Source organism: Cryptomeria japonica, chromosome 3 (assembly GCF_030272615.1).
Source record: "Cryptomeria japonica chromosome 3, Sugi_1.0, whole genome shotgun sequence".
Classification (NCBI taxonomy): domain Eukaryota; kingdom Viridiplantae; phylum Streptophyta; class Pinopsida; order Cupressales; family Cupressaceae; genus Cryptomeria; species Cryptomeria japonica.
The window spans coordinates 37782754-37797305 of NC_081407.1; the positions used below are offsets into that span (position 1 = coordinate 37782754).

General features: G+C 33.2%; 1 protein-coding gene across 1 annotated transcript; it reads right to left on the reverse strand.

Moving 5' to 3' along the window:
- Positions 1-343: 343 nt before the first annotated feature.
- LOC131050923 (universal stress protein A-like protein) lies at positions 344-10914 on the reverse strand. The gene is made up of 4 exons (XM_059218041.1): positions 10616-10914; positions 8923-9043; positions 946-1064; positions 344-836 (listed from the first exon to the last, which is right to left on the reverse strand). The coding sequence occupies exons 1-4, from the start codon at positions 10621-10623 to the stop codon at positions 755-757; spliced, it is 330 nt and encodes a 109-aa protein (XP_059074024.1). The 5' UTR covers positions 10624-10914; the 3' UTR covers positions 344-754.
- Positions 10915-14552: the final 3638 nt, after the last annotated feature.

Below are 14552 nucleotides of genomic sequence, written 5' to 3' on the forward strand. Positions count from 1 at the left end.
AATAATAGTGATCATTAAAATTGTCATTTAGAAAAATTTTAAAGTTCCCACACACAAGGTCAATAAATATTTAATTGTATGAAAACGAATATAAAACTACAAAGATGAATGATGATACCATGACATAAAAACAATCATAAATTAAATTTACATACAAATGTTGAATTAATAATTACAAATCCCAATCATAATTTTCTTTATATCACAATATTTAATCAGTTACACCATATGCTATCTAAACCCATGATGGACTCAAACCTCTTTGATAGATGGATATTTAATTAAATTGATTATTTATGTAATTAATACAAACTCTAAACAGGAATTACCATACGTACATATATTTAGTAATCTTACTTTTATAATAATGATCAATGATTAACATTATAATTCAAAAAACATTATTGACCTGATTGTACAAGAAATCCCACGGACCTGACTTTACATCATTATCTGCCATAATTACAAACCTTGAAGGATTGATGCATACAACATTTCCCTATGCGTGTTCTTACAAGCTTCATAACATCTTTTCTTCTTGACAAGTTTCTTGCAAGCTGCATAACATCCTTTCAATTTTTGGGGTTCATTATATATACAAACACAGAAAACATGTTCCTCAACCATGAGAAACAATCAGGATCTTGGAAATGGTTTTCCATCGGCAATAAACACCACTTTTCAACTTTTTCCTAACTGTGCAGATATATGGTCAAAAGAGCACAGAACTCAATGGAAAGTTAAATCTAAAACGTTAATGCTGAGGCTTCTTCACAATAAGAACTGGACATTTTGCATGGTGTGCACAATAATCACTGACACTCCCCAAAAGAGCCCTGCAGAAATAATTTCTTTGTCATCATCATCCTTAATACTCACATTAAGCTTAGAGACTACAAGATCATACCTGCTTGGCTAAAGCTAGTAGAGCAGGGACATTCATACCTTTTGATAGTGCTATGGTCATGACTCCCCATAACAAGAACATCTGCCCTAAACTTCTTTACTGCCTCACACAGACTCTCTCTTGCATCTCCTGACAGGATTTTCTCCTCCAATTTGACCTGAAATGCTCAAAGAAAGTACATCAGACATGCAATAATCTAAGTTGATGGATGCATGTTCACAATGTTAAGTGCAACTTGCCCAGTTTGAAACTCTTTGTTTACTAACATAAGACTTTATACTCAGCACTGTATCTTCTATGGAAGGAAAGAAACAAAAAGGACTATGTGGACCTTTTTAGAACACATAGGAATAGTCATTTCAGATTATCCATTAAGAGTTATCTTCAGACAGTGCATCTTCAAAGTTCAGAGGCGATTTCACAAACATCAATTCGTTGCAACTTGCAGACTACAAAAGACCTTTCCAAAGTAGGTCTTGTTGGAATATAATGCTCCAACAGTTAGAGTTCAAATAGAAATCAAATAAGATTTGTAGATCTGCTTCAATTAGCTGTTAATAGTTTCCAATTAGTTGTCAATCAGTTTTAGGTAGCTGACAATATTTTTAATCTGTTGTCATTTCTATTGGAATATTTATTGGATCTTGTTGAGATGTGTTGAGTCTATATATTTGTATTCTCCAATGATGAATAATAAGCTGTGAGTTTGATTTTTTTAATTTCTGTTGTTCTATTTTTCCTGTAGTATAATATCTCTGTTTTTAATTAAATACAGCTGCTGAAGTCATGGAAAAGAAAATAGAAGCTTTTACTACAAGAAAAGAAGCATTGATTTAGAGAAGAAGCTGTCAAGGAGATAAGGCCTACAAAAGAACCACTAGATATTGATGGTGATGATGATTTCATTGAAGATGAGGCACTCATCTTAGTTTGAAGAGGCCAACACCTTGAAGATAGGGAGGGATGCAATAAAGAATAGTTAGATGCTCAATAGTCTGAGGTGCTTGTGGATCAAAGAAACTATATCTCATTGGGGTTATGAAACATATATGTGAGGATTGGTGTCCAATAGTTCAAAGGGGGATCCAAAATTTGGAAGTTCATCATTATACCTTTACTAGGGTAATGAGACACTTCATGCATAAATGGTGTCCAATGATTTTGGGAACTTGGATGATAGCTAGGTTACTATAGTTAGCTTGAAGAATTCTTATTGATTTTGAATGGTGTCCAATGATTTTGGGAACTTAGAGTTTGAATGGAAATCAAATAAGATTTTTAGATCTATTTGAGTTACCTATTAACAGTCTCCAGTTAGTTGTCAATCAGTATTTTTAGTTTTCTGTCATTTCTATTAGCATATTTATAAGATCTTGTTGAGATCAATTTAATCTATATATTTGTATTCTTCAATTCTATCTTTCCTGTAGGTCTTGCAATAGAAACAAAGAACAAAAAGGAGAAATAATATTAATGTCCACAGGCATCGATGATCAGAACATAAAGCTAAAAATGAAAAAGAGTATGGGTAAATGCTGAGAACATGGGAATCCAAAAGGACTTTCAAAGTAGCAATGGGGGATTAACCTCTATATATTAAGGAACACCAACTGGTAGATAAACCCCCAAATAGGATCACTAACTGGTAGATTAACCCCCAAATATTAAGGATCACTAACTGGGATATGAAATTAACAACGCATAAATTAGATATATTTGGCAATAAGTAGTAAAATTCTTTTTGGAGAAGTATTTACCTTTAGATGTTCCAGCTTGGTAACATAAAACCTAAAATATGTGTATATAAGAGAAAAATAATATGTGATATGCAAACTTTGGCTACACCAATGTTGCAGGTCTGTTCTTTATAGTAGGAATGGATTTGCAATAAGAGCTCTCAAGACCGATTTAGAAAGTACAATTTATAGAAATATGACCTAAAGGAGATTAAACAAAAGTTTGGTGAGTTCGTAGCAAAAATACATTTGTTTCAAACTAAAATTGTCTTTTTTCAAGGATAAGGTTTTTCTTTTAGACAATACTTAAAAGATAAGTTCAATAATGGTTATGAAAATCTACGGTGTAGGTTCCCATTGATCTTACATATATGTACTAATTTGATTTGTTTGGGAGATGAAATTTGCTATTTATGTCCCACTTCCTATATGTTACTATGAATATAGCCTCCCTCCACCCAAGGCTCCAACATGTGAATCTATTTAGATTTACTGAACTGAATTATCCTTCATTATTTTGGTTTTGTTGTGAAATATGGATCAAAGAAAAATGACAGCTGTAGACACCCAAAATTGTCCAGTCTAATTAAATTTAATTATCTAAGCTTAATTCTTCTATTAATTAAATAAATCTTTATTTATTTAATTAATTCATTTATCCTCTTCTAACCTTATTTCTCATTTAAATAAATACATTTATTTATTTAAATTATCCTTTTCCTAAATTAAATAAATATCTTATTTATTTAATTGATCTCACTCCTTCTATTAATTAAATAAATCTCTACCTACCCCTTTCATTATTTTATTATTTCTTTTACCTACCCTCTAATCATAGCCGACCTCCTTTTACACCTCTCAATCTTATCCCTCCATTTCATATGGTGTCTTCTATATAAGAGGATACTTCCTTCATTATCAAACCCTAACTACTTGATCAAATACCTACTTGGCATATGCGATCCTACTTGCAACCACATTCCGTTCTTTGTTGAGCTCTTGTGCACATAAAATCTGAGAGCAAATACATCAAACAAGATCAATGGAGATAGGAAGAAGGGAGATCCAAACCCTATTGGACATGTGATCGTATAATCTTTGTGATTTCATTTGATTTGCATTGTCTTAGGTAATCTTCATATGTTATGGTGGATCTTTGTTGTTGTTAGGCTAGGGTTTTGTGGTTGAATTCATTTAGCCTTTCAATATTATTATTATTGTTATCCATTTTCACCATATACAACAGCGATTTTGGAAGACTGATTGCTGTGAGTTATTGATCGTCTCCATCATTGAATCCGGTTTAAATACAAGAGGAAAGGTTGCCTAAGTAGGGACACGTCCATATGTGGCAGTTGCCACATATGGACATGTCCCTACGGAGGCAACCGTTCATAACAATTAGTTTGTTTATGTTTAATTTCCAAACTGTATGCTCTGTTAATATATCACTCTCCAGATAATAACCGATTTACCATTAGTTAGATTCATGAGGGCTATATCTAAGTAATTTTCTTGGGAGCATATTTTGTCATGACTTCCGACACAATTCGGGACAACATTTAATACAGTCTTGTCATGACAATAAACTCAATATCATGATATCCGGCTCAGTCCGAGACAATCACTTAAGAAGTCAATCATGAGATGATCACATACTTTAGGATCAAGATATCCGGCACAATTCGGGACAACAACTTAATGTAGTCAATCTTGACACTTGGTCAACTATTGTCAAGATCGTCACCTTGAAATAGTAACCTTAAACATAAGAAGATCATCATCTTCTTGAACACAGTTAGAATATTGCAATATACATTTTATTTATTTATTCATGAACAAATTACACATGGTAGGAATTTCATCCTAATAATCTCAATTATAATCTAGTCATACCAAGTTTACTTCTGAAGTATTCTATCTTCAATCTTGCAAGTGGCTTGGTGAAGATATCAGCATTTTGTTCTTCAGTACTGATGTACACTAGTTTTATGACGTTTCGATCTACCATATCTCTTATGTAGTGATAAGGGATCTCAATATGTTTGGATCGATTGTGAAAAACTGGATTTACTGAGAACTTGATACAGCTTTGATTATCACAATGAATTATTGTTGAATTCAGAGTTTTTCCAAATAATAACTTTCTTAGCCATACCGCTTCACAAGCTCCCATGGAGGCTGCCATATATTCTGCTTTAGTGGAGCTTTGTGCAACTACTGACTGTTTTCTGCTGAACCAAGATATCATAGCAGAACCAAGACTGAAGCAACACCCTGTAGTACTTTTACGGTCAGTGGTACTTCCAGCCCAATCAAAATCAGAATATCCTTCAAGTTGAATCTCAACATTTTCATACTTTAAGCCAAGTCCGATTGTGCCTCGTAAATATCTTAGAATGTGTTTAGCGGCCATTAGATGTATCTTCTTAGGTTCACACATGAAGTGACTTAATACATTTGTAGCATAGCAGATATTAGGACGAGTATTTACCAAATACATGAGTGAATCGACGATTTGTCTATAGAGTGTGGGATCTATAGGTTTTGAATCTTCTGCCTCAATTTTCAGCTTGTGCAAATTAGTTTCCATTGGTGTAGCTAATGGCTTACACTCCATCATCCCAAATCTAGTTAGAATATCTGTGGTGTACTTTCCTTGATTTAGGAAGATGTAGTTTTTCTTCTGCCATACTTCTAATCCCAGAAAATAATGTAGAAGCCCTAGATCCTTCATATCGAATTCTGCTGCCAGATCTTGCTTACATTTCTCAATGAGATTATCCTCTCTTGTTATCAAAAGATCATCCACGTAAAGGACCAATATAATCATATTGCCATTTGAAGCCTTGAAGTAGATGTTGGGATCTGCTAGGTTCTTGGAGTACCCTAGTTTAGAGAGATAGTTGTCTATCCTTGCATACCAGGCCCTAGGTGCTTGTTTTAACCCATAGAGAGCTTTCTTTAGTTTACAAACATAGCAATTTTTATCACGTATGGTGAATCCTTTTGGTTGTTCTATATATACTTCTTCTTCAATTGAACCATTTAGGAAGGCAATCTTTACGTCCATTTGGTGAATTTTCCATCCTTTGGATGCTGCAATTGCAATGATTGTTCTTACTGACGTATACCGGGCAACTGGGGCAAATGTCTCTTCATAATCAATTCCTGCTTTCTAAGAGAATCCCCTGGCCACAAAGCGAGCTTTATGTTTTTCAATGCTGCCATCAGATGCATATTTGATCTTGAATAACCACTTGGATGAGACAACTGATTTGTCTTTTGGTCTAGGCACTATATCCCAAACATCATTCTTTAGCATAGATTGATATTCTTCAACCATAGCATCTTTCCAAGCCTGTTTTGATAAGGCTTCTCTGACATTTGTTGGTTCAGAATTTGTGAGTTCGGTTAGAGTGCAGCATAACATTTTAGAGTTCTTGTTCTCTTATTTTCTTTGGAAATTTCATTTGGTTCTACATTATTCTCTTCAATCATTTTCCTTGCCCATAGAGGTCTTTTCTTGTTATTGAGTGTTTCAATATTTTCATCAACAAGAGGTTCAGAAGCTCTTATGATGTCCTCCCTCTCAGTGTCTGAAGGTTTGGAATTTTCTATGATATTCTCCCTCTCAATCTCAGTTATGTGATCTTCTTCTTCTTTAGTAATGTTATCATCCTCAAGTTCTTTGAGTGTAGTGTTTTCTTCAAACTTTACATCTCTACTTATCTCAACAGATTTTTTTCCTGGAATGTAAATGTGATATCCTTTAGTATTTTCACTATAGCCAATGAAGATACCTCTTTTTCCGGATGGTTCTAGTTTTGTCCTCTTTTCTTTAGGAACATGTATATATACGGGACAGCCAAATATCCTTAAATGACTTAAGTCTGGTTTGTTCCCTGTAAAAGCTTCTTCAGGAGTTATGTTTTCTAGAATTGAGTGCGGACATCTTGTTTTGAATGTAGACTGTTGTATTTGAAGCTTCTGCCCAGAATGAAGTGTGTAAGTTTTGGTCATGCATCATGGCTTTTGCTGCTTCAATTATGGTTCTGTTCTTTTTTTTTGCTACTCCATTCTGTTGTGGATTATATGGTACAGTATACTCCCTCTTAATCCCAACAGAATGACAAAAGTCTTTGAAGTTGTCAGATGTATATTCTCCCCCATTGTCAGATCTTAACACCTTAATTTTCTTCCCTGACTAGTTTTCTACTAGTGCCTTGAATTCTTTGAACTTAGATAGTACTTCATTTGAGTCTTTGCACTTTAGAAAATATATCCATGTTTTTCAAGAGTAGTCGTCAACAAAGATTATGTAGTATAAGGATCCAGTTAGGGATGGTGTTGACATGGGACCGCATAGGTCTGAGTGAATTAGTTCTAAAATAACTTTTGATTTGTGCTCGCTTGAGGGAAAAGAAACTTTCACATTCTTTCCCAAGGCACATCCTTTGCAAATGCCTGTGTGTTCAGATTTTAGTTGGGGCAGTCCTGAAGTAATCTTCTTTATGTTGGATAGAGCACTATATCTTAGGCGTCCTAATCTTTTGTGCCATAATTCATTATTATTTGGAACTTCAAGATTTAGTGCTTCCTTTTGATCACTGCATAGTTTGTATAGGCTACCATCTCTTGAACCTACTGTTATGGCATTTTTGATATTCGTATTTTTAGGCCAGAGTAGAACTTTATCTTCATTGAAAGTAACCCGATATCCTTGATCAGCTAGGTCTGAGATTTAGATTTCTTTTTATTCCAGGTACAAACAGAACATCCTTTAATTGTAGAGATACTCCATTTCTTAGTTTGATAGTACAGGTCCCAATTCCTTTCACAGGATATGTGGAGTTATCTCCAATAGTAACCTCTTCACTTGAGTGCCCATTAAGTGTTTCAAACTGATTTCTGAATCCAGTTATATGCCTTGATGCTCCACTGTCTACGATCCAAGTGTTTTTATTTGTATTTATTTCGCTTGATAGGGCTAAGAAGAAAAGTGAGTTTTCTCCTTTGACTTCGGCTAGAGTAGCTTGTGTTTTCTTCCTTTCTGGACAATTCCTGTTAGTGTGCCCATATTTGTCGCATTTGTAACACTGAATTTTAGACATATCTCTTTTCTGATGGTTTTTATTTCCTCTCTTTCGTTTGGAGAACTTTTTCTTTTTGTTGAAGGTATTTGTATTAAGTGCTTGGATTTCTCCTTCTTTATTTGTCCCTAATCCTCTTGAGAGTAGTCGAGATTCCTCTTGAATGCACTCATTCTTAAGTTGTTCAAATTTGGTTAAGGGGGGTGTTCTGCTAATACATTGAATGTAGGATTCCCATGAAATTGGTAATCCTCTTAGGGCTATGAGAGAGATTTCTTGATCATCTACCTCATTTCCAATAGTTTGTAATTGGTCTTTTACTTCAGATATCCTTGAAAAGTATGTAGATATTGTATCATCTTTATTCATCTTTATGTTTAAAAGTTGTTGTTTCAAGGTTAACATTTTGCTCGCATTGTTAACTTCATATGTATTTTTAATGGTTTTAAATACTTCATATGCTTTAGGCAGTCTGGCTATAGATGGAAGAATATGATCTTTGACTGAGTCAATAATTATTTTCTTTGCTTTATTATTACGCCTTTTCCAAGTAGATTTCTCTGGTTCATCATTTGGCATGTCTAGATTTTCTTCTATGTAAGACTCTAATTCTAGTTCTTCAAGAATGGCAATGATTCGTATCTTCCAGGAAATGAAGTTGGAGGCTCCTTCGAGTCTATCTTCCACTCTCATATTACTTGACATTTTGAATATTTTCTTAGTCGGATATATCCTCTGCGTATATAGCCTCTGCGTTGATTTGTTATTTACTTCCAATAAATGCTTATGAGTAATATGGCTGTCTAATTTATTCTCTTAATAACCTGGCTCTGATACCATGTTGTGAAATATGGATCGAAGAAAAATGACAGCGATTCTAGAAGACTGATTGCCATGAGTTATTGATCGTCTCCATCATTGAATCCAGTTTAAATACAAGAGGAAAGGTTGCCTACGTAGGGACATGTCCCTACGGAGGCAACCGTTCATAACAATTAGTTTGTTTATGTTTAATTTCCAAACTGTATGCTCTGTTAATATATCACTCTCCAGATAATAACCGATTTACCATTAGTTAGATTCATGAGGGCTATATCTTAACACTTTTGTTACTCAGCTGAGAAGTAATGATTCTTCAAACCAAGTGCAACGATAGATGTACAGACGGGACTATATCATAACTCACCGGGCATCTACTACAAATTTCCTTTGACTTCTTCATAACATTTTCTGCACTCCGGTTTTCATACCTCTCCAAGGACAAGGTCACCTCAGGTGTGAGCACGAATCCTGCACAACAATTATAACTATCCAAATTCTGTAGTTAAGTCGTAAATTTAACACAATCTGACAAAGGTTTCTAAGCCTATAAATGTTTTAAAATTGATGATACTGTGAATGATGTATACAAACTCTGAGCACCCACAGTTAAAACTTAAAACCATTAGAACTCAATCAACAATTTACAGCAAAACTTTGTAAATGGCTTCTACACCTAAAAGTAGTGTACTAAATTATATGACACGATACAGTCTTACAAGAAAATAACAGCTAGAAACAAAACATTTAAAAAAAATCAATATGGAAAAAGCATAACAAACACTAATAGAAGTACATCCAAGTGATGCACACAAATCATTTTGACAAATTCGAAAGTAATACTAATAAACAACATAAATTATTAGATGGCTTCCAAGCTTTCTCTAGTATAATACAGAATTTACACCCACAATCAAAAGCATTTATATAACTTCAAATATAAAACCACAATCCTAGATAACTTCTAAGACTACAGGTGTTTTATACAAGATAAGGGGATTTTTTTAAGGTATAGGTGACTTCTGTTTAAAGGAGTATGAAACCTTCTTATACAAGGATTCGTGTTGGGTATATGAAGTCCAATCGACTTGTCCCTTCACATTCTATGTCTTTTCAATTATGCTGTTTCTCAAATCACTTATATATATTGGAGATTATTAATTATAATCAGTAAGATGAAGAACTTGTATTTGCTACTGTTCAACAATAAAGATATTGGGCCTCTCTTTCATGTGGATGACGTCAAATTGACAAATCATGTAATCTCTGTGTAATTTATTATGTGTGTGCGCTGATCTCTTTGTAATTTATTGTGTGCGCGCTAATCTATGTAAGTTTTATTGTGTGTGCTCTGTTTTCTGCTCTATTTATAATGTTTAATTCTTTCTAAATCTGCTAAATTATTTAAGATTTTGCAGAGGAATCATTTTTCCATTCTCTTAACGATCATAACCCTTCATGTAAACATACAACCTCTGAAATAGAATAGAATTATACATGGCTTAAGCATCGGACCAACTACACTTGATGGCACTTGATAATCCCATAAACAAAAGCTTAATTGTGCGGTGCTACCCTGCTAGGGTGTAAAGATCTTATGTTTTTCTTGCTATCAGGAACTCTCGAACCCTTATCTCTGATATTTAAATTTCAAATTTCCTACAAAATTTTTATGAAAAATATAGACATTTAGTTCTTCTGAAAACCTTAATTCTTAATCGATTGTTCTATTTCGAAATTCTTACAGGTCTCTTTATTTATATTTATTTTTCTCATTTTTCATTGCGGATGCCTTAATCTCTAATTGATGGCTATATCTTACAAAGTTGATCACACCCACAACCAAAACAATTCAAAATCAAAAAAAGGTGAAAATGACCAGACAAAAATGAAAATTAACCAAACAAAAATGAACACAAAAAACATACTAACAAAAAAAAATTATGCATTTCTGAGGGTGAATTAATTTTCTGCCCTCCTGGATTCTCATACTTTCTATTGTAATTATATATATATAGGCCTCGGAAAAAATAATAATGCGTCAGAATTTTTTCACATACCAGGGCATCCAGCGCCTCCTTAAGTCACAGGATGGCGCTTCACATGGCAGAGTATCAGTGTATCACTAGAACTCAACCTTAAATTCTCAACTGCCCATTTCAATGCATACATGCTCTGCTCAGTCTCATCCACTGCAACCAAAACTCTTCTTTCCATAACAACGTCCATCGTTGAATCCCTTCAAATTAATTTAATATTCTCAGTGATGTTCTGAATTTCAATATGACTTATGAAGGTACGTATGTTTTAAATAAGAATTTTTCTTCTTCTTTGAAGAAGCACAAAAATGTAGAAGCTTCTCAAGCTTTGTCGTCAATTCTAGTAGGTTTTCCCTCACGTGTATGGTTGAGGAGAAGTTTGGTAAATAATAAATTATAGGTAGGAGAGTCGATCTTGAAAGTAAATGCTTAACTTTTGAGGACAACGTAATATATACGGTAGTTTGCATGGCTATATTTGTCATATAAAATGAATGGTATGTGATGGGATTCACATTAGTCATTATATTTTAATGGCATTTAACATTCATCCTCCCCCTTTTACTATCATGATAGTATAGCACACCTAGATTTATCACAAATGTTGAATAAGTGTTGTTTAGATTCGTAATGTTACTAGTTATTGTTTCCGGATATGATTGTGTGTATTTTTTTCTATCAACGTTTCAGATCACACTCTGTGATCAATCATCGGGATGATAGAGAGGATCATAAGAAGAAGAAACTAAAAAATTCAAAACTCTTATCTTTGTAATATGAAATGAAAAAACTCTATCATAAACTTAAAGCATAACTCAACAAGGTTACAGTTAATGACAATGTATTATGTTTCATTCTTTCTACATCATTTAAGTAAATTGAGATAGGAAGAATGAGGTAGGGCATATTCAGTTAATTTTTCTTTAGGCAAGAATTGAATTCTATTTCTTCACAATTTCACCAAATATAACAACATTGCATATGTACATTAGCAAAAAAAACCTACTTGGAAGCAATGGGGTTAATTATAACTCTTTTTAAGCTTTCAATCATCTATAGCTCATCTCTTGTAAAGTTGGTATAATCATTTGCAACTCATCACTTGTGAAGTTGACAAACTAAAGATATTAGTTTTCCACAATCCATAATGTGTACTAGCTGCTATTTTTGGATATGACTGTGTATATTTTTTTGCATGATGATAGAGAGCATCATAAGGAGAAGAAAAATACAACTATCATCCTGATGATGGATCACAAAGTGTGATCCGAAATGTTGATGCAAAATAATACACACAATCATATCTACAAATAGCAGTTAGTAACATTATGGATTGTGGAAAATTGATATCTTTAGTTTGTCAACTTCACAAGTGATGAGTTGCAAATGTTTATACCAACTTTACAAGAGATGAGTTGTAGACGATTGAAAGTTAAAAAAAAGTTACAACTATCCCCACCTCTTCCAAGTAGGTTTTTTTGCTCTGTGTACATATGTATTGTTGTTATATTCTAGTGAAATTGTGAAGAAATAGAGTTCAATTCTTCTTAAAAGAAAAGTTAATCAGGAATACGCCCTATCTCATTCTTCCTATCTCAACCTACTTAAATGAGGTAGTAAGAATGAAAAAGAATATGTTACCATTAAATTTAACCTTGTTGTGTTATGCTTTAAGTTTATGGTAGAGTTTTCTCATTTCATATTGCAAAGATAAGAGTTTACCAATAGGTTCCATGAAATTATTTCAGCATGTTTCTTAATAGATCTCATGAGGCCCTTTGGGTCTTGAAAATAATTTCTCTTGGATGCTCTTGTAGGTAAAACCAATTGGGTCTGTATAACTCAACTAAATCAATAACTTAAAATATATGTTCATGAGTATATTTAAAATATGCCCAATATACCAGAGATCAACTATTCTCCATACAAAATAAAATTAGACCTCTACAATTAAAATCTATCAAGTTTGTATAACCCATCAAGCTAATCACTTGCTTGGAAAATTGTGGATTTCTAAAGGTCTCATTTTATTTTTGAATAAAAATGAAATGAAACCTCTAGACATACATCCTCTCTATGGATCTAAGTGTAGCCTCTATTGAAGTAGTTGCCCTATTTTATGTTTTGTAAGGTTGTATCAAGTTAGTTGATTTGTTATGGTAATATGTAATTTTGTACATATAATTTTGCAAATTGAATTACATATTTTAATTTTAACATGCACAAGTTTAATTAATGAAATTTCTATGATGCATTTCAAATTTAGGCCCTTAGTTGATTCCCAGTTTGTTAAAAAGATATTGATGTGGATCAAGGATGGGGGGTTTTGTCAAACCACCCATCCGACTACAATACAATTTCATTATAAGATCCTTCCAAACAAACAAAATTATCTTATTAATTTTTTCAATCCTCACAACCAACAACATAAATTCAAGTGCAATTAAAGTTTCCCAAATTGATTTTTAGTAGCATAAATAAATTGCACTACAAACTTATGACTCTCCTTTTCATTGTAAAAAATGACAAATATGATTTAAATTAGTTTATAAACTTGATCCAAGATGCCTCAAACAACATGAAACATCTCCTCTTCATTACATCTTCTAGGTGATTTTTCTTTCTCTATATCTATGTATTAGATTTTGTTGTTCTTGGTTGCAAATAATATACCAAACAACCCAATGTGAGGCATTATAATCCTCCTGGCATCCAATTCTTGCAATGAGTCAACTTTGAAAATGTAACTCCTTGATTGCATTCAATTTTTAAACCTCTACTCCACTTGCAATTACCATGCACCTGGGAAAGTGTAATGCCCAAAATAGGGGCATTGAGATTTTTAATTTGAGATATAATGAGCATTAAATTTTGTATTACAAGGCTAGGCATTGGGTTTTTCCTTTTCCAAATTGCAAGTGAGACGAGAAAGGTAAAGCATTTAATCAATGTCTTTGAAAATCTATTCAAACCATTAAAACTCCAAAATTTAAAAATTAATATTCAAAATGGTAGAGGTGTATGAAGAGAGCCAAACCATGTTGCATCAAATATAAATAATATTGTATTCAATTGAGGTTCATGACATCAATCAAAGGATTTAGGCACCTTGAGCTTATCTCAAATGCATTGCTAGATTTTAGAACAATTCTCTTGATGCAAGGGAGTTATATGCACCCCAATGAAAGGAATTGTGAATTTCACTTTGTATAGAAATTTTTAGGTTTATATGTATGTATCTATGTCTATATATGTATGTGTATGTGTATGCGTATGCGTATGTGTATGTGTATGTGTATGCGTATGCGTATGTGTATGTGTATGTGTACATACATACATACAAGTTTGGCTTGTATATAAATTATTACATGTGATTTGTTGTTGTGGTATTCAATTAAGGATCTATTGTTATATGGAGCCTAATCAGACTCAAGGATTATATTTTCCCCTTTTATCGATGTTGTTTCCCCCCAAATTATTTCATGGGGGTTTGGGGGCAAAGCCCCCAAGATGGGGTCAAGGGGCAGCGCCCCATGAGGCTCAAACGACTTTAATTATTTTATAAATGTGTTGAGTGTTATTTTTCTATTGGCCGACATGTTGTAACCCTAATTTTGTAACCAACATAAGTCTTGATAAAAGGCTAAGGGTTAGGGTTTTTTGTAGCATTTGCAGCGTTATTGAGTTGAAAGGGGATTGTTGGTTGTAATCGGTTCAATTTACTGGATAATAATATTGGACTCTTTGTTTGGTGGATGTAGCCCGAGTTTGGGTGAACCACGTTAAAAATTGTCTCCTCTTTGTTATTATTTATGTGTTTTTAATTTCTCTTTTTAATCTTTATTTGCATATAATTGATATTTTCTACATGCAATTCCTAACAAGATCAATGTTGTTGGTGTTGATAGAAGGATTTTTTGCCATTTAAGGTTTATCTCAAACATGGTAGAATTTCACA